The sequence below is a fragment of the Bubalus kerabau genome, chromosome 4, assembly GCF_029407905.1.
Source record: "Bubalus kerabau isolate K-KA32 ecotype Philippines breed swamp buffalo chromosome 4, PCC_UOA_SB_1v2, whole genome shotgun sequence".
Taxonomy (NCBI): domain Eukaryota; kingdom Metazoa; phylum Chordata; class Mammalia; order Artiodactyla; family Bovidae; genus Bubalus; species Bubalus kerabau.
In genome coordinates, this window is record NC_073627.1 from 142,237,029 (window position 1) to 142,259,995 (window position 22,967).

The following is a 22,967-nucleotide window of genomic DNA, read 5'->3' on the forward strand; positions in this document are numbered from 1 at the left end:
ATACTTTGGTCACCTGATGCAAAGAGCTGATTCATTTGAAAAGATCCTGATGCTGGGAAAGATTGAGGGCAGGAGGAAAAGGGGATGACAGAGGATGAGATGGTTGGATGGCATCACCAACTCAATGGAGATGAGTTTGAGTAAACTCCAGGAGTTGGTAGTGGACAGGGAGGCCTGGCGCGCTGTGGTCCATGGGGTCGCGAAGAGTCGGACACAACCGAGTGACTGAACTGAACTGATGAGCTTCAAAGGACTTCCCAGGTGGCTCCAGTGGTCTAGAACTCCTACCAATGCAGGAGACGGAAGAGACATGGGTTCGATCACTGGGCCAGGAAGATCCCCTGGAGGTGGGGCATAACAAGCCACTCCAGGATTCCTGCCTAGAGAATCCCACAGACAGAGGGGCCTGGTGGGCTACGGTCCATAGGGGTGCAAGGAGTCAGACACGACTGACGTGACTTAGCACAGCACTCAGCACATGTGCACTCTGAAGAGACTTAACACAGCATTCACACACATGTGCTTCAAAAGCACCCAGTTCTCCCAAAAGGCATTCTCCTCCAAAGCCTAAGAGGCACTACTCCTGGGCTAGAGGAACTGTGTTCCCTGGTTGTCATGGAAGACACAAAAATGTTTTCTGCAGATTCCAGTAAACATCTCTTACCTAAATCCAAACTTATCCATTGCTACAGAAATGTGCCGTGGCTGTGAAAAGCACCTGTAGGTGTTATGGTCGTTCATTGGGATGAGGTCCACATCGCTAAATACAAAGCAGTTGTAGTCATAGTCCTTCAAGGCCTCTTTAAAGCCAACATTGAGGAGCTTTGCGCGGTTGAACATGGACTCTCCAGCCTGGTGCAGAAACAAAAAAAAGTGCCATCAGATGCCATGAAGCCTTTCAGCCAAACACTCATGGGGACTGGTGACCTGTCTGCTTCACGTGGCCCTTAGACCATTCCTGGGCCTCATTTTCTACCCTCAGTTTACAACTCAATTCTGAATAGCATTCCCTGAACCAGCAATCCCTCTTCTAGGAGTTATTCTGTAGGACTTGCAAGTGTGCAAATGACAGATGAACAACGTGTTCACTCTTTTCACCACATGTTCACCAACGCAAAAGGCTGCAAACAATGATGTAAGCATGACCAGGAAACGGCTTCAATAAACCATGATGCATCCATATAATGGAATAGAGCTGTTTTAAAAAAAAAAAATAAGGATGCTCTAAAAGGAAATGATCATTGAGATAGTATTGTTAGGTGAAAGGTGTTTAAACAGATGTGTTATTTATTCTTATAGTACATACAGGCTAATTGCAGGAAGGATATCAGGAAACTACTGACAATGGGACTTTTTCACTTCTACCTGCTTTTGTGTGGTTGACTAGGGTTTGATCATCACATTGGGTCCAGGTATTTGTCACTAAACCAGGCACCAGGAAATATGGCAAACTCAAGTCAGTCTCTGCCCTCCCAGTGCTCACCGTGTAGGGTGGGACCACTGAGCTACAGGGCTCTGTACATACATAGTGTGTATGAGAGAGGAGGACACCCGCTTCAGGATGCCAACCACGGGGTCTACAAGAATTAAGTGTGTTGGTGCAAAGGTACTTCATATTTTATTTACTTCTCTTGTTTATTTTCAGTCTCCCCCAATTAGAACCTAAGCTCAATGAACGCTGGAATTTTTTTTTTTGCTGTTTCTTCACCCATTGGAAACAGGCCTGGAACACAGCCTGGCATACAGTAAGAGCTCAGTATATAACCACTGGATGGATGGATGGCTGGATGAGTAGACAAATGGATGGACTTCAACATACAATGGCAGATGACAACCCTTTGGGGAGACTCCAACCTAAGGGGCCTCTCATGGGTCTCTGCTCTTACCAGTTACCAAGACCCCAGGTTAGTAAGGACAGTAACATCATCGACACAATCATGCTTACACTGAATTCACAAGCACTTCAATACCCATACTCGCATCCTGGCTGGAATTCTCCCACCATTGTCATGAAGAAACTAAGGCCACATAAGTGACACAGCTGGTGCTGGAACCCAGCCCTCTAGAACCCTCACTTTTCAGTCTTTCTCAGGATCAACAAGATCAAGGACCTCTACTTTGGGGGAAACTGTGCCTCACGAGGGCCTACAGTATCTGTACAGTCTCTAAGGTGGGGTGCTGAACATCTTCTCTCCAGGACTCTAAGATAGGGCCTGGACACTGGCTCTCCACCAGGCTGCCTAAGTGAGGACAGAGTGCCCGGATGGTGCCACATCCCCCAGTGTCAGGAGGGTGACTTGGGGCAACAGACCACTTGAGAAAGACAAGTACCAGAAAGTCAGAAAGAGCAGCCCAAAAGAGTAAATGAAACATTTTACATGAGAGCTCCTTTCTTCAGCCTGTGACAAAGCATTCTAACCATGTGTGGTAAAGGGAGAAGGCTGCGCCCTGTGGTACTCGGGGTGTACTTGGGCTGCTCTGTCAGGTAAGAGAGAGGCACCATGGCGTCGCAAAGAGCTGGACACAACTGAGCACGCACGCAGGCACACACGCCAGTTAAGAACCATTTAGAATTCTGCCTTCAGCTAATTCTGTGTAAGTCCTGAGACCAAGAGAAAAAAAAAAAGACCAAAGTTTAGGAACTGCATATGAAGTTGTTGTCATTATTATTATTATTATAACACACCGCTAATATTCTCGGGGGGATCTGATACACCAGGCACAGGGAAGTATTTTACAAGCATGGTGTGTCCTTTAATCATCTCAACAATCTTGTTAACAACCTTCACCCCCAAATCTGATTTGCTTCCTTCTCCCACACCCTTCGACCTCCTGGAAATAGAGGCCTGCATCTAGTGGTTTCCATTTTCCTCCTCCAGCCCCATTAAGATTCTCAAAGAGTTAGCTTTCTCTGAATATTGCGAGATAAAATTCAGCCCCATTGAACATGTTTCCAACAAGTGAACCGGCAATGTTCCAACAAAGCCTTTTCCCAGTTGTGGAGCAGACCCCCACCCAAGAATCGCTGCCCACTGTTCCCTTCTGTTGGTCTGCTCCCCAGTGATAGAAGCAGGGTGTTGGTGGCCTTGTCTGAAGCACAGGACCTGGCCTGTTGGCCATGACTGTTTGATCTAAGCAGATACCTGACTGAGACTACCCTAAGCATTTTCCTCTCACAGGAACTAGAAATATGGAACCATGAATGGGCACCGCTGGTGCCAACCCCAGGACCAATGGCAGTCTGGAGGAGAAACCCAAAGAGCAGACCTGTTCTACCCCTTTCCCCATGTGTGGGGTGACTGACAAGTGGGTGTATCAGTCAAGAGAGGCCAACATCCATCAGTCCAGAGGGGACAGGAGTCTGGGCCTGGTCAGTGTGCTGACCTGGGGAAGAGTGAGGACACGTGAGGTGGGAGGCCTGGCAGAGTCTACGCTCTCCAGACACTTCATGCAGCAAACCCAATGCCCTTCGGGCAGATCTGGGTGGCAGGGACAAATGTCTCAAGAAGTGTCAGATGGCTCTCCAAGGCATTAAAACCTTTTTTTGAGAGCCCTAAACATTTACCCTAAACATAAGAGCAAGTAATATGTCCACTCAAAACAGAATCCTCATACACTGCTGGTGGGAATACAAAATCGTGCTGCCATCTTGGAAGACAGTCTGGAGTTCCTCACATGGATAAACAAAGAGTCACCATGTGATCCAGAAACTCTACTCCCACGTATATACTCAACAGAAATGAAAACATGTCCACACAAAAACTTTCAAACAAAATTCAGAGCAGCACTGTTCAGCACTTTTTAGATAGCTAAAAAGTGGAAACAACGCAAATGGCCATTAACTGATAAATGGACAAATAAAATGTGGTATACGCATACAATTCAACATTATTCTGCAATAAAAAGAATGAAGTACTGCTACATGCTGTAAATTGGATGAACCTTGAAAACATCATGCTAAGTGAAAGAAATCAGTCACAAAGGATCACAGATAAGATTGCACTTATATGAAATGTCCAGAACAGGCAAATCCATAGATACAGAATGTAGAATTGTAGCTACTAGGGCAGGAGAGAATGGAGGAGTTAATTGATAGCTAAGAAGCATAGGGGAGTTTTTTTGGCTTAATAAAGATGTTCTAAAATTGATCATGGTTGCTGGATGCCCAATTCTGAATATACTAAAAGCTACTGAATTATATACTTTAAATAGGTATACTGTATGATATGTAATTATATCTCAATTAAATTATAAAAGAAAAGAAAAGCCTGCTCCGGAGATGGGAGAGGACCAGAGGGCCCTGTTTCTCCCTCTTTTTCATATATTGATTCTGCTCATTTATTGGGTATCTACTTTTTGCTTAGCAGTAGGAATACAGAAAAAGAAAAGACACAAGCCCTGCTTTTGAGAAGTTCCAAGTTAAACAGGCAATTGTATTTTTATGAGGTGATGAGCTCTTTAGGGTGGACAGCTAGCTAAAGGGGAAGGAGGAGAAAAGAGCTCCCCAGCCCAGCACATACAGAGAAGTAGAGGTGGAAACACGAACCCAATCGTAGAAAATTAGAGAAGGCCTCGAAGAAACTAGCCAAGTTTAGTTGGGAGGCATGAGAAGAATATTCCGAGATGAGCAAGCAGCATTTGTAAAGCCTGTGAGGAAAAGATAGCATTCAAGGAACTACAGAAATACAGACTGGGGAAGCCAGACTAAGACAAGAAGGTGGATGTGGACCAAAACATGAGGCAGGAAAGGGAGGCTAGGAACTTTGCTAAATAATCAAGACTTTCTCTTTTTCATTCCGGCCATAGGAAGCTCTTGAGGTTTTAAATGAGAATTATGTTTTGCAAGTCCAGGAGGAATTTGTGCCCTACTTGCCAACTGAGGGCAGCAAGACCAGTCTGCAAGCTATGGCATGATTACTGGAGACTAGGCAATGACACGGGGCAAGCAGAGAATGCCTCTCCGGAAGGGCTAAGGTGGGGACTCCACTTCCCCATTTCACACCTCACTTGTTCCCAGGCCTGTGCGCTGCACCTGCGAGCAGCCTTGGTGGGGTTTCCAGGAGAGGCACCAGAATCTGGTCTAATCACCAGGCAAATCCTGTGGTTAAGGCAAGTGCAGCCTTTCCCTGATGGTAAGAGGAGACAAATGACCAACTACCGAAAACCACAGCGCCAACTGCCCAAGTTCTCAGTTTCTAGAAGACCCACCAAACCACCCTGGCTTCCCTGGATGTCAGGCCCTCATGTGTACACAGCACACATATCCCCTGACCATGATGGCACGGGAGCTGACTACCTGGCCCCTCCGCCACCAAAAACACAGCAGCAAAGAGGTTGGAAACACCAACCCTAAGCCCAGAGTCTCAAAGAATCAGAATTTCTATGGGACAGGAGAAACAATTTTGCTCCTACACACACCCCCTGCCCATCACACCACTCCTCCCCTTCACAATAGCTACAGTAACCCACAGGCTCTCGAGCCCACAGCTCCAGAGGCAGGTCTGCAGGCAGTGGAAATCTCTGCAGAAATATCCTTTTGCATGCTTCTCTGTGCCCCCTCAGACTCCAAGAGGAAAGACCCAGGACAAATGGGTGGCAGACAAGCAGAGGAAGCTCTGGCCAGGCAGCCATGTAGCAGGACTGACTGGCAAGCCTCGGGAGGGTAGACAGGCTGGCTGTGAGGGGATCTCCAGAGAATTGCTGGGATTACACAAACGCTGAGTCTGTGGCAGGCTAATATCCACTGACCCATTATTTCACAGCAGTTGGGTCTCTGGCTTTGAATCTTAATAACACAGGAGCCCTGAGTTCAGACAAGGCCCTCAATAAAACCTGGATCAGAGACTTAAGCTCTTCTCCCAGTGAGTGAAGGAAACGTGCCCTCCAGGGTTCGTTGGGGGTGGGCAGTAGTCCTCTTGTTTGCTACAGTAATTACTCACAAGAGAGGGCATATCCTTGGCCCCTGACAGACCAGAACACAGGTCAGAGCCATAAGGTCCCTTCAGAGAGAACAGAACTAATAGAACAGCCAAGCAAGGACTCTGGGCAAGGTAAACAGAAAATAATTTTAAAACTTCAGTTCTACAACAGGATGTCTGCCTCTCTCCCAGGGCCTAAGGCACTGAGATGAGATTTGCTGCAGAAAAACACTCAGAAAATAAAGGCTTCATTTTCAAGAAAGCAATTTGGCCACTTGTATTACAAACCATAGAAATGTTTACACCATTTCTGAAGCCATAGTCTTGTATCTGAAAATCTAGCTTAGAGAAATAAATCTAAATATGGAAGAAACAAGCACAGAATAAGCCATAAACTGAAAGATGTTCATTACAGTCTTATTTACACTACTGAGAAAGTGAAAATTACCTAAAGGCCTTCTAACAGAGGAATGTCTACACTAATTATGGTAGAATTACATGCTCAACTATTATGAAGGCATGGAAAGTGATGATTATGAAGACTATGAAATAACATGGGAAGATGTTGATGATATACAATTTAAGGGAAAAAAGCAAGGTACAAAAGTATACATACATACAGTATGAGCTCAACTCCGGCTTGATTTTAATGCAGTCTCTTTGACCTTTGCACAACAGGTGGGCTCCCACCAACCTCAGCATTTCTGAGTGAGCCCACAGGGGCCAGGGCCCTGCCTGGGAAACCCCAGGGCCCTGGATGGCACATGCTCAGGATCATTTACACAGCTTCCCCCTGTCCAGCAGCGCCTGGGCTTTGGACTGGATTTGGGGGCATATGGACATTACCAGGGTGGCGGCGGTGGTGGCAGCGGCGGCAGCAGTCGCAGCGGTAGTAAGGTCGGCATTCCTCTCTCTCTAGGAGGTGAAGGGCACAGAAGAGGAGCAGGTGGAGAGCAAGAAGCAGATCACAGAGAGGAGGTCCTCCTTCAGCTTGCTTTGCTACAAACAGGATTAACAAGGAAAAGCAAAGGGCCCCCACTAGAAGGAAAAAAAGAAAAGAGAGACAAGGATGGCTGCAAGGGAGAGACGTGAGGAAGAGAGGCAAGGGTCTGGGCTGTGGCCACCCTGGTTCCAAGGCAAAGGCACATTCCTAATAAGTGGTCAGTCCCCATCACAAAGTCACGGGGGAATGACATTTCCCAGGACAATGCCCAGGGAGGCAATTCACCAGCTCAGGCAAGTACTTGTAAGTGCTGCTTCAACATGATCCCTGCAGGCTGGAGCGAGCCACAGACAGAGCAAGGGGAAACACACGGCAAAGGAAACGACCAGTCACGGGGGCAGCACATGAGCAGCGGTGGGATGCGGATATCTACAGCCGTCCCACAAAAGGTCCCAGTGCCCAGAGAAAGGGGCTGCTGCAGAATGGGGCCGGTCCCCCCCCTCCGCAGCCCTACTCCTGCATACCTCAATCTGGGTACTGACAGCTCAGGCAGGAAATGCAGGGCAGGCAGGCGGGTGGCAAACAATCAAGATGGAAACCAACCCAGGGGGATGCCTCAGGCCCAGGCGGCTGTCCTCCGGAGCGGGCCAGACGCACGAGCCTGCTGCACTCTAACGGTCTTGGCCTCATTTAGGAATCAACTGCCTGGCCCAGGGACACAGGTAAGCAGCCAAGGAGGGTAACAGAGGCTCTCACTCACTGAGGGTGCCAGGGGCTGTCTCCAAACCTGCCCACTCTTGGTCTCAGACAAGCAGCTTAGAACCACCTCACGACTGTGCACAGATGAGAAGGAAGAGGGGAAAAACTCCAAAGCTGGACGGAGACTCTTCGGATGGGAGCTGGGGCCTCCGTTCAGGCCAGGTTTTACCCATAACCATGACAACTGGGCCAGCCTCCTGGGGGTTCTGAGGCTGCTACTCCCAAGCCACTGTCCTCTTCTTGTGACCCAGTGGGACTCACGGGGGACACTGCCAAGTGGAAATGGAGCTGCTCCTCAGTGAGGAACAGACACATGGCAAGGTGAGGCATTCCAGGGGCCGCAGGTGATTTCTGTCCTGGCTCTGCTGCCCGGCCATCACGAGACCCCCAGCAAGCTGCTCCCTTCTGGGAGTCTTCCCTCAGCAGGAACGCTGTGGAGGAGGGGTACCCATTGCCTCAGCAGGGGCTGTCACGGTCAAAACTCAAACTTTGAGACCATGAAAGAGGCTCAGTCCAAAAGACCATCATGTATTATGACCATCAACCACTACAGGGCTAAAGTAGGGTCTCTGCTGGGCAGGAAGCTTTGAGGGGGCAGACGGGAGAAGGTCATGCAGGTTCCCAGGGGTCATGACCTGGCCTGGAGGGGAAAGGAGGCTTCACGTCTCAGGTTCTCACTTGCCAGAAAGCCAGGAGCAAAGGGTCCTGTCCCGAGAGCTGATGGATCCACAGGAAGCAGCTCTGGCTCCACACCCTAACCGTGCAGTGGATGAATCATGGAGCCTGGTGGTCAGGGAGACAAGGGAGTCAAGCCTGAGGGATGTGGGTCTCGGGGCCGCAGGGGCGGGGAGAGCCCGCACGCAGGCAAACACTCCTCTCCCCTCACTAGAAAGCACTATGCGGCCTGGAAGCAGCCCAGATGGAGAAGGCAGCACAGCTCCACTCCACGCCTTTGCAGAGCTAAGGGGAGGGCCTTCCATGGTGGCCAGAAAGAAAGCAACCAGGGGAGGGAAGGGAGGCACGCAGGATAGAGGTATTCGATGCAGCATGAGCAGAGGTCCAGGAGGGAGCATGTCTCAGGGATGGTGGTGAGTCCAGTGCGGCGTGTGAAGGAGACCTGAGGGGAAGTGGCGGCAGGTCTCAGTCCGGGTGCCAAGCTCAGGCTTCCATGCCCTTCAGACCCTTGCCTGTGGGCGAGGACATAATGGAGTTTAGAGAGGGCATACCATGGTCGGAGCTAGAAAAACTGAATGAGCGCAGAGGCACCAGAAGACCTACAAACTGAATCAGAGACGGATCTTGGGCCCTGTTTCTGGGGCAAGGTGCTGCCACGGCTACTACGAACCCACTTGCATTTGTCATCCATTTGGTAATTTCCCTGGTGACTTATCTCACAAACATCCTGTATTTCTTATTAGAGTTAGGGCTGCCAGGTGGTGATCTGCCTTCCCTCTGCCCTTGGTGGTTTTATAGTTTCCTTTCTCAATGAAAGTATAAGGAAGTGAGGTGTGCACCCCACCTCCCATCTGCTAAAATATCTTACTGTCCTCCTCTGTACTGCGCTGGACCTCAGGTAGGATATCTGAGCCTCAGAGTAGCACCCTTGGCTCTGAAAGGCCAGACCTGCCAGAACCCTAATAGGATGTTCAGACGCCGGTGGAAGAAGGCAAGAGGAGGGCCGGATGCTGAGGACAGACAGCAATGCTGCTGCTTCTCAGGACTTACTCAACCCTCTACCCCTCTTCTTGTGAGATGCAAGTTATGATGGGGATTGGAGGGGACTGAACCAAAAGAAAGTGGTCAACAGCTAAGGATCCATAGCAGGAGCCACAGAAGCCCATGCAAGCTCACCCCTGTGGGTGGAGCCCGAGACACAACCCTTCTCTGAAGAAGCTGGCAGGTGGGCCATGGTCCCTAAGTCCACGACCTTCTGCTCCCACAGAGAACCCAAGAATGGGAGGGAGGGTCTCAATACTGGTACTGAGCGGGGGTGAAACAGGAGGCAGAGAAAAGAGTACAGAGTTTATCACCACAGTCCTGGGCAGAGAAAACAGGCAGGAAGATGGGAGACGGTGGGGGGCGGGGGGAGAAGGAACTCAAAGCAGCTAATGTTTACGGAGGGTTCCCGTGTGCCAGGTGTGTGCGTCACAGCCCCTTCCCATGCGTGCGAAGGACTGAAGCCTTCCCCTCCCATGAATGAGGAAACCGAGCTGTGAAGGACTTGAGTCCAAGGTCACTGAGCTGGGAAGGGGCAGAGCCGACACCGAGGCAGTCTGAGCCTGGAGCTCACTGCCATTCCTGGACGCCCAGCTCTGAGGAGGAGGGACTAAGTGCCCTTGAGAAGGGAACTGGTGCTAATGTGCTGAGAGGGCGCTAGGGCATGGGGCTGGGCTCGGAGCTGCAGCCCTACTGTGGCTTACGTGCCTTCCTACCAGTCCCTTCCCCTGACCCCTGAGCCTCAGTTTCCTCATCAGCAAAACAGATGAGAACAGAACTCTCTGTTCTGTACCTCAGGGGTACAGGTGAATCCCGGCAAAGAATGAAGGGGAAGTCAGGGATAGAGGTGGGGACACAGCCCCCACTTCAGGCAGAACATGCTGTGACCCAATGTGACCCACTGTGGATGCAGGGCTAGGCAGCATTTCAATGTGGCAGGGGGAGGTTTTGTTCTTAAAAACCTGCCCGAGAACCTGAGGGCTAGATGTCTCAGGGGCCCCTCCTATTTTAGGCACTTTCTCTTCTTAAATCGGGTGTGTGTGTTGGGGCGGGGCAGTGAATGAATGTCAAGATGACAGCAGGGTGTCTGAGATAGGAAGACACTAAGAGGCCTAGCTGCTCAACAAATGGTACACAAAACCCAAGCCAGATGCTCTGAACCGGAGCATCTAATTGTAACATAGGGAACATGGGAAGGTTCTAAGTTGTAGAGAGGGCACGCTCCAAATGTTTCCCCTCCCACCTCTTTCAAGGCTTGGGTTTTCCTATCATCGCTTTATTATGGGTTTCTTATAGATACCATACAAGATGTTCTTTGCTGGAAAGGTAGGGGCAATTTCAGGTTTCTTTATGACTTGGTTACCTGGAAGTCAGATCATATTTTCCCAAAGAGATAATCAGGGTGGAGCTGGAGCAGAAGAAATAAGATTAGCTGGGGGAGAGGGAGATAAAAGAAATGATTTTCTCAAGGCGGAAAGTTAACCCTTGGGAGAGCAGAAAAAGATGAAGAAACCAAAAGACACGGACTAGAGCAGAGGGTAGGGGTGGTGGTGGGGTGTTGAGGGGGAGATGATTATACTGACCAGACTAGAGGAAAAAAAAAAGAGAGATGTAAAGGTTTGAAAAATGAAAAATAAAATCTTTCCGATGCTGAGATACATGTGGGAGAAGACAGGAGTTGGGGGTGTTTCTCAGCATCCTAGGGAAAGTGAGGAGGTGGGAGAAGAGGAGGCCTGCTTTCCCCCAGCGTTCAATTCACGGAATAGTTGTCACTTGAGATGGTTCTTGGAAGGCGGTTCCTCCAGTCAGATGAGCTCAGGAAACGTGCCGAGTTCCCTCTGGAGGCTGTCATGTACACCAGGACACTGAAGGCTCTGCAGGAACAAAACCTGCTTCACGTTGTCCCCAGCATCCCTCAAATGCACGTGACCTCAGGTCCCCATTTCGGAGAGCACACTTGGGGAGAAGTCCCGTCTTGGGCAGTGACCGGGGTGAGCTGGCACAGCGGTACTGCTGGTCCAAGCTGGCTTGCCTGTTTACTGTTCTGCCAGCCTGGACTGGGGCAGGCAAGAGGAAATAGCTGGTGTAAGACATGTGGAAATCTGTTGTTTGAAACTTGGGTAATATCTATACAAATCCTGCCATAGGAACTTAGGACAGCGGCTAAATTTTACCAGTCCAATATATGTTTGACTTTATAATTGTACGAGGCAATCTCACATTTACCTAAAATACAACCTTTCTATACATTAGCATTCTCCACTCCCGCCCCCAAGTCTTCCTTGATCAGAGTCACCTAAATTCAAACACTTGGCATCATCACTCACTCTCTTTAAAACTCTTTACCCAAGTTATGTATTTTAATCTATACAGTTTATATGCCACCCAGACCACAGCTGTCTAACTTTTCTGTTCAGGCAGATTTGTGGGAGGCTATCAGACACCCTGATGAAACAATCTGCCACGGTGTCTACCTTGTTATCACTCATCTACCGGTATAACAATTATCAATGAGGGAAAGGAGAGGCAGCTGGCGTGGCTTGTGCTTAGTGATCCCTGCTGGCCTGGTAACCGTGGCTTCCTCTTCCAGGCGCTCAAAGCCACTGCTTTAATAACGGGCTCCTGAATCCTACCATGATCGACACGTGCACACTGGCATCAGACAAGTGTTCCTTGATGGCACGGCTTTTTTTAAACAAATACTCGTTGGACTGAAGTGGCTTGGATTTTGCAGGGCATATACCTCTTCTCTCTTACATAATACAAATATTCTTCCATGATAAAGCCCAACTGTCTGGCTATCTTACAAGCAGATTTTCTTGGGGCCTTGGTCTGTGCCTCACTTGGCCAAGGCCCTCCAACAGCCCTGAGGGGTTTTGCCTACCACCTGTTCTCCCACTTTGAGATTCAGTTCTTGAGATTATTAGCAAATTGTTCCTTGGAAGGGTCCCACTTGCCATAAATGAGGATGGAAGCTTCAGAACAGGTAGAACCAGGAAACTTCGTCGTTCCTTTAGTATCTCTCTGCTTTGTCCTGGCAGTGCTCAGAAATGCTTGATGGACACATTGTTGTTTCTAGCTTTTCTTCTGGTCCAAGGAACGCTCACAAAGTCCCCCAGTTTTGATGGAAGCCGTCAGCTGCTAACAATCTTTCTATTCAAACTAACTTACTACAAAAAGATCCATAGTTTATCTTGAAGTGAAACGGACACTGGGCCTTTTAGAAATGGAAATGTATATACTCTGTCTCTTCAAAGGAATTTCAATGGAATTTAGTAGACAGATAAATTAGATGTGTTATTCCACCTGGGAGGTTATAGTCTAAAGATAGGAATTTAAGTATTCAGGCTAAACTTGAAATACCAAAGTTAAATTCTTGGGTGGGGGTAGGGGGAACTATACAGCATTTAGCTCATTTGCACCTGAGGGTGGTAATGGTAGAATTTCAAAATGCCAGATGTCTAAAAGATTACTTCTATTCCTTCACCCCTCATCACTCACATATTTAAGTACATAAGTGTGCGCACACACACACATGACATACATGCCTTCCCTCCCTCCCTCCACCCCCCCAGACCTCACCTGGTTGATAACATAGATGCCATAGTCTAACTGCTGACGCTGTAGGATTGGGTGCAAGTAATATAGCCAGTACTTGAGGTGTTCCTGCCGGTTGCGGAATGGAATGATGATGGCCACCTTGTGAGGAGAGATGCAGTCTGAGGGGGTGTAGCGACCACCCAACTTCACCTTCGGGTTCTGCTGCTCCACAAGCTTCAGGTCCACAGGTATGTTAAACTCAATCAGCATGGGGCCGACTAGAGAGGTGGGGGAAAGGAAAAGACATCAGGCTCCAGGACTGCCTCAGGAAGCCATCCCTGAGGAAGTAGTGTGGCCATGGAAAAGGCTCTCAGGCCGAGCACTAGGTTCCATGTCCAGCACCAGTGTGACCAACCATCTCGGAAAACCTTTCAGTCCCCAGCAAACCCAGACAGCTGGTCACCCTTTGAAGCACTCTCCTATCCCCAGGACCCACTCAGACTCTTACGTTGCTCAGCTGAAAAAATGGAAATAGAGTAATTCTTGCTCAGATTTCCGAACAAGCTGTTGTAAGGATCAGAGAGCACGGTTGAGAAAGCACTTTCTCAGAAATCCGGACGTTGAAACTTAACTCTGCTACCTCCCAGCTGTGTGGCCTTGGACAAACAACTTACATCATCTCTCTGAACCTAACCTAGTTGGAAGGGAAGCGTGCATGTGTGTTGAGGAGCTCAGTGTTGAGGAAATCGGCCTGAAGTCAGAAGGCAGCAGCGAGTGGCATGGGTTACCCATGTCTGGGGAAGGGATGTGATGCATGAATGAAACAAATTTGATGAGGAGGGGCTGGAGGAACTGGGGAAACAGAAGGAACAGCCAGAAAGATCACCAAAGAAGAATGCTTAGAATAAGCAGCGGATGAAGAAGGGAGAAAAAGTTGGGGGAGACTCCACAAAGATTCTGTCCCGGAAGAACACGGCTCCAAATGAGAGAATTAAGTTCCCTGGTGCCTCAGATGGCAAAGAATCCTACTGCAATGAGGGAGACCTGGGTTTGATCCCTGGATTGGGAAGATCCCCTGGAGGAGGGCATGGCAACTCACTCCAGTATTCTTGCTTAGAGAATCCCCATGGACAGAGGAGCCTGGCAGGCTACAGTCCATGGGGTCGCCAAGAGTCAGACATGACTGAGCAACTAAGTATAGCACATAAAAGTAAGAGAGCTTGGGGCTTAGATGAAAAACTGATGAGACCCAGATGGTGGATTCTGAGGTAGTGGCAGGTTAGGAGCAGAGGAAAAGGTCAAAGTCAGGATCCAGATACAGGAATGAATGTCCCCGCCTCCTAAATAGAAACAGGTGGAGCTGAGAGAAGACTCCAAGTGTTAGGACCGCCTCTGCCACAGTACACAAGGGGAGGGCAGGAGAAAGAGGCCCAGGGACAGACAGGGGATGGTGGACAGAGTCAACATTTCAAACCAGGTCCCCAGTATTCCCGGTAGGCCAGACTTTCTCAAAGTGGATTCCAGGAAGCACTAGTCCCAGTAAGATGCTCAATGGAAAAACAGGTTCCCCTGGTCAAAGAAGTCTGGGAACCCCACAAACTAAATCTTGCTTCTGGAAGGTCATAATGCACACCAAAAGCTCTGAGGAGCTGTGCAGTCAAGAAACCCCATTCAGGGACTTCCCTGGTGGTCCAGTGGCTAAGACTCCAGGCTTCCAATGTAGGGGGACCCGGTTCGATCCCTGGTCTGGAAACTAGCTCCCACATGCCACAACTAAGGGTTCCCAGGATGCGACTAAAGATCCCATGTGCTGCAATGAAGATCAAAGACTCTGGCTGCTAGAACTAAGACCTAGAGCAGCCGGATAAACAAATAAATATTTTTAAAAAGAGAAAGAAACCCCATTCACTTTATCTAACCCACCACTTCCTAAACTTACTTAGCCACAGAACCATTTTATCAGTGAACATGCTTTGGGAACCGTTACTCTAGCCTAACCAACTTTACCTGTGGAGCAAACAATCCACAGGAAGGAAACTACACACAACACAACAGAGGCCAGACCCTGATCTCAAGCTCAGAGTGAGTTCACCTGAAACATGCTGGTGAGGACCACCCGAGGGCCAGTGTGGGCCTCTGCTGGCTTGTCAGTAGCATGTGACTTTGTCTGAGCACCTCTCATCTTCATGGATCACTCACTCTCCCGAGATGCGGCAGCCCAAGGAAAGGAAGCCATGACGCTCCTCTGGCCTGTCAGCAGGTGTGAACCTGCCGTCTCTTCTTCCTCTCGCCTTTCCGGATCCCTGGGACTCCTCACCCCTTCCCTCCCTCCGACACTGATCCAGTTCCATCCTCACAGGACCTGCTCCCAATAGTCCATTTTCTTCTGACACACAGCTCTGATCCTGTCATTTTCCTGCTAAAACCCTCCAATGGCTCTAAGGCCATGATCTTGGACCATGTAGGGTTAAGCCTCTTAGCTCCCCCTCCCTTCCCGCCCCTATAAACTGTGTCTGTGCCCACACTTTCCCCTCTGCCAGAAATGCCCTTCCCTCTTTCCTCTAATGGCATTGAGAGATCAGAATCTTCAAACTGAAGCCCCAATATGGCCTTGTCCTTTATCTCTACTCCTTCCCACAGAGCTCAGACGGCAGACCTCCTGGGCAGAAGGGGATCTTTAGGGATCAAAAGCCCTGGTCTCGGACTTCCCTTGTGGCACACTGGATGTGGATCCACCTGCCAATGCAGGAGACATGGGTTTGATCCCTGGTCCAGGAAGATTCCACATGCCGTGGAGCAACTAAGCCCACGCACACAACTACTGAGCCTGTGCTCTGGAACAAGAGAAACCATTGCAGTGAGAAGCCCCTGCTCGCCACAACTAGAGAAAGCTCTCACGCAGCATCAAAGACCCTGTGCAACAAAAACAAAAAGCCCTGGTCTCTCCCTGGCCATGCACATGGTCTCTGGAGGAACAGAGGCCTCACAGACCAGTTCCTCCCATGACTGCCTGTTGCCCCAGCCCCAAACTCCCATGGTGCCCTCCAGTGAGTAGGTCCTATGCCCCAGAGCTAAGTAAGGGGTTGGTGTGACCATTTTATCCACACTGATCATCAAAATCAAGTGAGGCAATCAGTAAAAATATGGAATCTCAGGCCTCTGCCCTAGGGAGTCTGACTCGTCAGATCTCAGGAAGGACCCACGTAAATAACAAGCAGCCCAAGCAACTCTTTCTGGACAAATTGGGTGGTGGGGAGCGGACAGGGCCAGCCTGCGCATCTTCACAAGCTTGGGGCCTTCGGGGAGGTAGGTAGCCCTTTCCCACGAGGTCCCATAGGCCTGGATTACTCGACTCCCCAGCCGTGGGCACAGCCTTCTGGGAGGCCCTGCTGCACAGGGCACTTGTGAAAAACACGAAGAAAAGATCGGTGCTCAGGTTCTTCTCACTTCAGAAGGCCCCATAACATCTGCACTCCATCCACGGCCTGCCCACTTTTGGTTCGGAAGATGCAGCTAAACATATCTTCATTTTCGGGAACCCAAAGGGCATCTGGATTGTCACTCTACCAACTTTCTCACAACTTCTGAAACCAACCCAGGAAAGAGGTATTTTACACTTGGGCTGCCTGGCCTCCCTGGAGCAGACACCTGCAGGCTTAAAGCATCTTAATCTTGTCCCTTCGGCGGCTCTAGGAAGACAGCGGTGAGGCAGAGTTTCCTGGTCAGGAAAAGGCTGCCTGGGCCCTAGCTCAGCTCTGCCGGTGACTTGTTGGATGATCTTTGGGTGACAACCATCCACTCTCAGGATACTGGTTTCCAGTTGTAAATTCCAGGGGTTGGAACTCAAATGAACACTTAACCTCATTACTTTCACCAACCACCACCACCACCACCACCTAGGGCCAACCAGCTTCTGCTCCAGAGTTCCTTCAGCAACTGATAACACTGTCCCCCAGTTATGGGAGCCGATAACCTTCCTCCCTTTCCTTTAATCCCAGAGTGTGTGTGTGTGTGTGTGTGTGTGTGTGTGTGCGCACGCACACACACACACACACACACAAGGTATTAATAGCATGTGACCACCCATCCATGGGAACCTACTCAAGCATCAAGCCAGAGTCTTTTCTGAAGTGTTTGTTTAATGTAAACATTTCCTGTGGTGTGTCAAGGCCACTTTCAATTCATTTCAATCAATACTTTCTGGACATCCACTGTGAACCAGGTCTGGGAGGTGGGAGGTAATGATGGGATAGACGGGACAGTTCCTGACCTCGAGGCACTCCCTGCTGAAAAGGGCAGGACCCATGTGAAAACTACTCTGGCTCAAGGCTGTCTAAGCCGCTGTCCCAGCGGCTCCACGCAGAGCTTGATCACCAAACAGCCTCTTCCCACTCCCTGCTCCTCCCTGTGCCCCTCTTACAGCCCTGTCGTGTCTCTGACAAGGATGGGAAGAGTGAATCCTGGCCCTTCCTGCCCAATCTGACAATTCTTTCCCCCCCTTTCTCTCCTTGAAGCTGCCACTGCTCTGAGAACCCTCCAGCTCACAACCCTGAGATGGGTCAGAGCTCGGCAGCCGTGGAGGCTCCTGATCTGGAGCCGAATGCCTTCCTGGGTCTTGCGCCAGGTGGGAAGCCTCCCCATGTGGCCTGCACACCTCCTGCCACGCGGCAGGGGCTGTCCTGGGCAGCACACCTAGCTCTGTCCTAATGACAAAATCTAAGCGCTCAGACTCCAGGAGGGCAGTGACCAGCTCTGCCCGGAACCTCAGGGACTTGCCAGCCAGTCTCAGAGACACCGTGGGGGCCTCGGGGAGAGGCGTGAGGAGGAGGCAGAAGGCCAAGCCAAGGCCCCCTTGCTGGGTGGCGCATGGCGGTGCTACCACAAACCCTTGGCCCCGCTGGGTCGGCTTGTGTGTTTTCTTGGCTCTGAGAGCCGGGAGGCAGGGTTACGTAAGCAGATGAGCAGATGTGAGCCTGTCCTCAGCTCCTCCTGCTAAAGCTCTGCCACGTGGGCCTCTCAGCTGGGAGTCCAGGTCATGGCCTAGCGTGTAAGTCACTCAATAACTTCAATGTGTGAGCTCAACTCAGACAAATTCCACTGCTCCCTAGCCCAGCACAGCAAACCCAAACACACATGCGCCCCTCGTCAGAAGCCCTACAGATCAAGAGCCAGCCCAGCATGGACGCCCTGCCATCCTGCCAGCCAAGCCCCTGGTTCATTCCTCTGGCCTCAGCCAAAGAGGCTGCAACATCCAGTCACAGCTTCCCAACTGACCAGCCGATTGGTCAAGACAGTCCTCGGCCTGAAGTGGGGTGGTGACCACGGTTCACCAGCCCGAGACAAAATAGTTAATGTAAGGACTGTGTGGGGCTTCCCAGGCGGCTCAGTGGTCAAGACTCTGCCTGCGGTGCAGGAGCCACAGGAGACGCAGGTTCTTGGGTAGGGAAGATACCCTGGAGAAGGAAACAGCAGCCTACTCCAGTATTCTTGCCTGAAAAATCCCATGGACAGAGGAACCTGGGGGGGCTACAGTCCATGTCACAACACGACTGAGCGACTGAACAACAACAAAAGATAATGTAGGTGGTCCTTCATTAAGCTCAAAGCAATCAATATATCAGAATGCCCGTTCTTCCAAGAGGAAGTGCTTCTTACTCATTAAATGTTAAGATCTCCTTTCTTTTAGGAAATGATCACAGTGGATTTTAATGTTGGATTGATTGTTTTTTAATTTAAATTTATTTTACATTTATAAATTACATACATAAATTTAATTTACATTTAATTTAAATGTATAATCCTGTGGCGGATTCATTTCGATATTTGGCAAAACCAATACAATATTGTAAAGTTTAAAAATAAAATAAAATTTAAACAAACAAACAAACCCTTACTTGGAAACCAGGGGTCAGGACTCCCCAGTTTTAAAAAAAATTTTCTTGAGTGATGAAATTCACATTTTCGGGAACTAGCCAATGCCCAGAACTTTGTGACTCAACCAGCTGAGATGTTGGAATCTCTTCCTTGGCCAAGCCTCAGACCTAACAACATGGCACAGCCCCTCTTCAAACCATCCCTCCCGCAGCCCACCCCTCAGCTCCCCTGAGGCGTTGCTTCTCAGACTCTTGTTGGAGGTGAGCCATTTTCCTCTGTACCAACCTTCCAAAGACCTGATGTAGGCTGGAAGCCGAACTAGGCACTATCAAATCCCCAGGCACAGGAATGACAGCTGTCTGCAGTGGTCTTATCAACCCACGGTGCCCCTTGTGACTACAGACTAGAAATGAGAACCAACGTCTACTGCAAGGGGCTTACACTAAACCATCTCTCCAACAACTTCATTATCACCAATCCAACAGCTGCCTGGCCACAGCTCAAACATCACTTCTCCTCGGAAGCCTTCTCACCACTCAAGGTTGGTTCTTACTCTTCCTCTTCCTTCGTTAAGGACTCGTAGCACCATGTCCATTTAAGCATGCACCTAGTTAGCACACACCACTTGCCAGTTGGTGCCAGGCATGCAAGCAGTGGGGGATGGGTTAAGAAGAAGTCTTTGCCCTTGGCCAGGAGGGAGACTAGCAATGCAAACACAATGCTGAGGGTGATAGTGGTGAGAATAGCGGGAATGGCACAAAGGAAGGGGAGTCAACTCTGAGGCCAGGGAACAGAGTCAAGGAAAGCTCTGCAGAGAGCTCTACTGGCTCCCTCAGCTCCACCCCGGGAGAAGAGTCATGAGTGTCCACTTGGCTGCCGTGGGCATGGAGTATGCCAACAAACCTGAGCCGAATGGATGGTGCGCAGTTCTCCCTGCCACCAATGCAAGAAACGAAGAGGATTTCAATAAACCTTGAGAAAACGTGATGAAGGTTTAATGTACAAGAAAACACGAGAGAACGTGATGGAGGAGGACAGGACAGAAAGCCACCAGATGGGACTGCTCATGGTTCATGGTAACTATGTCTCACTGGGTTTTAAAATCCAAATCACAAAGGCTCCCAAAGTACTGGAAATCATTTCTCAAACCAGATGTTCATGCTCCTTTTCTTTATACTTTTGGGTATATCTTTAAAATCGAACAATAACTTATTTAAAAATATAACCCGAGGACAAGGAGTGTGACCACCGCCCCCCCCTTCATCCTTTTCCCAATAAAGAAGTGTCTTCCAAAATAAAGACTTCACAACATACAACTCCATGACCAGAAAACAGGAATCATTTACTCTAAAGGCTGGCCTGCTGAGTCTCAGACACACTAAATGCAGGACGCTATTTCAACACCCACTTGTTTTCTGCCAACTCATCATCCAAGTCGCTATTAGACCCTGAGGGGAAAAACACTTTTTCAACAGGAAGCTGAGCACATTTGTGGTCTCAGAACCCTGCATTTGGGGGCACAGAGAAAAACAAAGTATTTGCTCAAAAACATAAAAGAGCCTGCCAGAGCAGGTCTACAGAAGAGAGCCCAAGAGGGCGAGGGGAAGCTGGACAAGCCGGACAACACAGTGGGGCCAGCTGCTTGCCATCCATCTCTGTGCTGAGGAGCGTCCCTGCCACGCGCCTGAATTGCCACATTGAGTACCTCTTCTAAAATATGACCTGAAAGTGACCTGGCCAGGAATGAACCTCAGTGGAACTGCCTATTCTTGTGCCCTGCTCTCTCTCCCACTAAATTCCCACCCAGCCTTCACACAAAGGCCAAGCCTTCATGTTTGCTTTATTGCATGTGCTTTCAAGATATTGTTGAGGTTTCCATCTACTGCAGAGGTTCTCAAGTTGTGGAGTACATAGACAGTCATCTGGGGAAGCAAGTAAAATTGCAGATTCCTGGATCTTCCTGCCCAGAGCTTCTGATCTGGTAGGTCTGGGGTTGGGGCCCAGGACTCTGCCTTTTACAAGCACTCTAGGTAGCATTAACATAGGTCCCTAGAGTATATTTTGAGGAATGCTGGTTTGCAGGCTCACCTGCTAACCACCACCTCCCTCCCACCCCCATGAAGATCTTGAAGAGTGAAGCACCAAGAAAACCAACTTATGCTCAGGAACTACTGCATATCGTTGTTCTCTGACGTTTCACTTGTGGCTTTTGCAAAGCGACAGATGAAATGGCTGTGCTGGGTTGCCGCATCTGAATATCTACATTTTAACTCTGCCTGAATCTTAACTTTTAAGCCACATTTTCTCTTTCTCTTGTTTTATTTATGTTGATCCTTTTTTAAAGTGTGTACTCTTGCCTGGAGAATCCCATGGACGGAGGAGCCTGGTAGGCTGCAGTCCATGGGGTGGCGAAGAGTCAGACACGACTGAGCGACTTCACTTTCACTTTTCACTTTCATGCATTGGAGAAGGAAATGGCAACCCACTCCAGTGTTCTTGCCTGGAGAATCCTGGGGACAGGGGAGCCTGGTGGGCTGCCGTCTATGGGGTCGCACAGAGTCAGACACGACTGAATCGACTTAGCAGCAGCAGCAACTGCATTCTTATGCTATCTCAAAAACCTTTGTGAAGTAGGCAAGGGAACAATCCTTCAAAGATCAAACTTTGAATTTCAAAGCTTTTCCAGGATCCTTCATGCCAACTGGTCCGTGCTCCAGATGCCTACGAACACTCTTCACCTACCAATGTTTCAACCTTTACAAGCCCACATCCAAGCCTCCTGGGAGGAGGGTGCTAGTCTATCTACCTGCTTCCTCTAGTAGACCCTTGTCTCCTTGAGGTAGGGGCTGTATACCATTCCTTTTGAACTTGGAACAGTTTCTGAAAGAACAGGCTGTACAAATGTTGGTGACCCCCACAACACATTCAGCTATGAACTAAGAAGCTGAGTTAGCAGAACTGGGAGCCATCTTGCCTATATGATGCTTGAGAATCTAGACTGTTGTCCTAATTACATACCTACACCCAAGGTGACCAAGAGCAAGAAAACTCTCCCTTCTGAGCTCTAAGGATGCCTTTGGTTTCCAGGTATAGCACCTAATTCATGACCTATGGGCATATCCCCCACCCTACATTTTAAAATGAGTTTCCTCCAGATTCTAGCCCTATAATTTTAGACACAGTGGTAGTGTATAGCCTCATCTTCTAAACAATATTTTGCTATTTCTTCATCTAAACCTCACACTGCCACATCAAACAGGTGCTTCCCCAAATACCACTTGTTCCTTGAGAAAATAACTCCAAAGCTCAAAGTGTAACATGGGTCGTAAAATCATCAGAAAAGCCTTGGATGTTCATCCGGTCCAGGATCCTCATCTGGTCCAGGATCCTATTACCAAGGACACCAAGGCTTAAACCTAAGGGAGTGAAGTCAAGGTCAGATTCCATCACCTTGAAGGGTCAGGATCCACCTTGAAAACAGGCCCCTTGGATAATCCTAGCAGACCGAGGCTGGAGGGACCTTGAGAATTATATTTTAACCCCAGTGTTAAACAAAGGACAGAGAGCCTGACGGATTTCTGCAAGGACACTTAAGATTTGCAAAAAAGTCATCTTTATCATCTCTTATTAATCCTTTAAGGTTCTGATGATCATGGCTACATCTACACAGTGGGCAGCAGATCACAGCTCACGTGGCCCTTTGTTTTCCTTCCACTGCGCCCAGGGGGACAGTCCATCTCAGAACTCCAGGGTTCAGAATCCATGGGGATTCTGACTCAAGGAGCCTAAAAGTGAACCCAATGTGACATCGCTGATCTAAACCCTTCTCAAGTGTATTTCCACACATACATGGTCATGGTTCAGAATTCAGAGTGGGCAGTAGAAACAAGGGTAGAGAACTAGGAAGCCCTGGGAGACCCCAGGACTGGGCGCCTAACAGTATACATCTGTCCTGGGGTAACCCAAAGAGGTTTCTACAGGCACAGAGATGCAAAGCCCGAGATCAGGAAGCAGTGCCCAGGAATCAAGGCTTTTACAGCCCAGTAAACAGGCTTCCCAGCATTTGTCCTCTGGGGAAAAACTGTCCCAGGAGGAATTTCTGCTTTGTTTGGTTCCAGCCCAAACGCACACCTCCTCCTCACACAGCCCTTCTCCTGCCGGGCTGGAATTTGTGGAAACTGCGCCTGCTCACCGTTATTACTACCAGGAAAGGCTTG

The 22,967-nt window shown here is 49.3% G+C and overlaps 1 protein-coding gene across 4 annotated transcripts in view; it reads right to left on the reverse strand.

Annotated features, from left to right (window-relative positions):
- B4GALT1 (beta-1,4-galactosyltransferase 1) overlaps positions 1-22,967 on the reverse strand; it is a 56,449-nt gene that overhangs the window by 13,028 nt on the left and 20,454 nt on the right. The window contains exons 2-3 of one of the 4 annotated variants that reach the window (XM_055578804.1): positions 12,919-13,154; positions 665-852 (exon numbers count right to left, since the gene is read on the reverse strand). In XM_055578804.1, the coding sequence (XP_055434779.1) occupies positions 665-852; positions 12,919-13,154 (424 nt within the window). The other 3 variants (XM_055578807.1, XM_055578805.1, XM_055578806.1) reach the window with 3 other exon arrangements.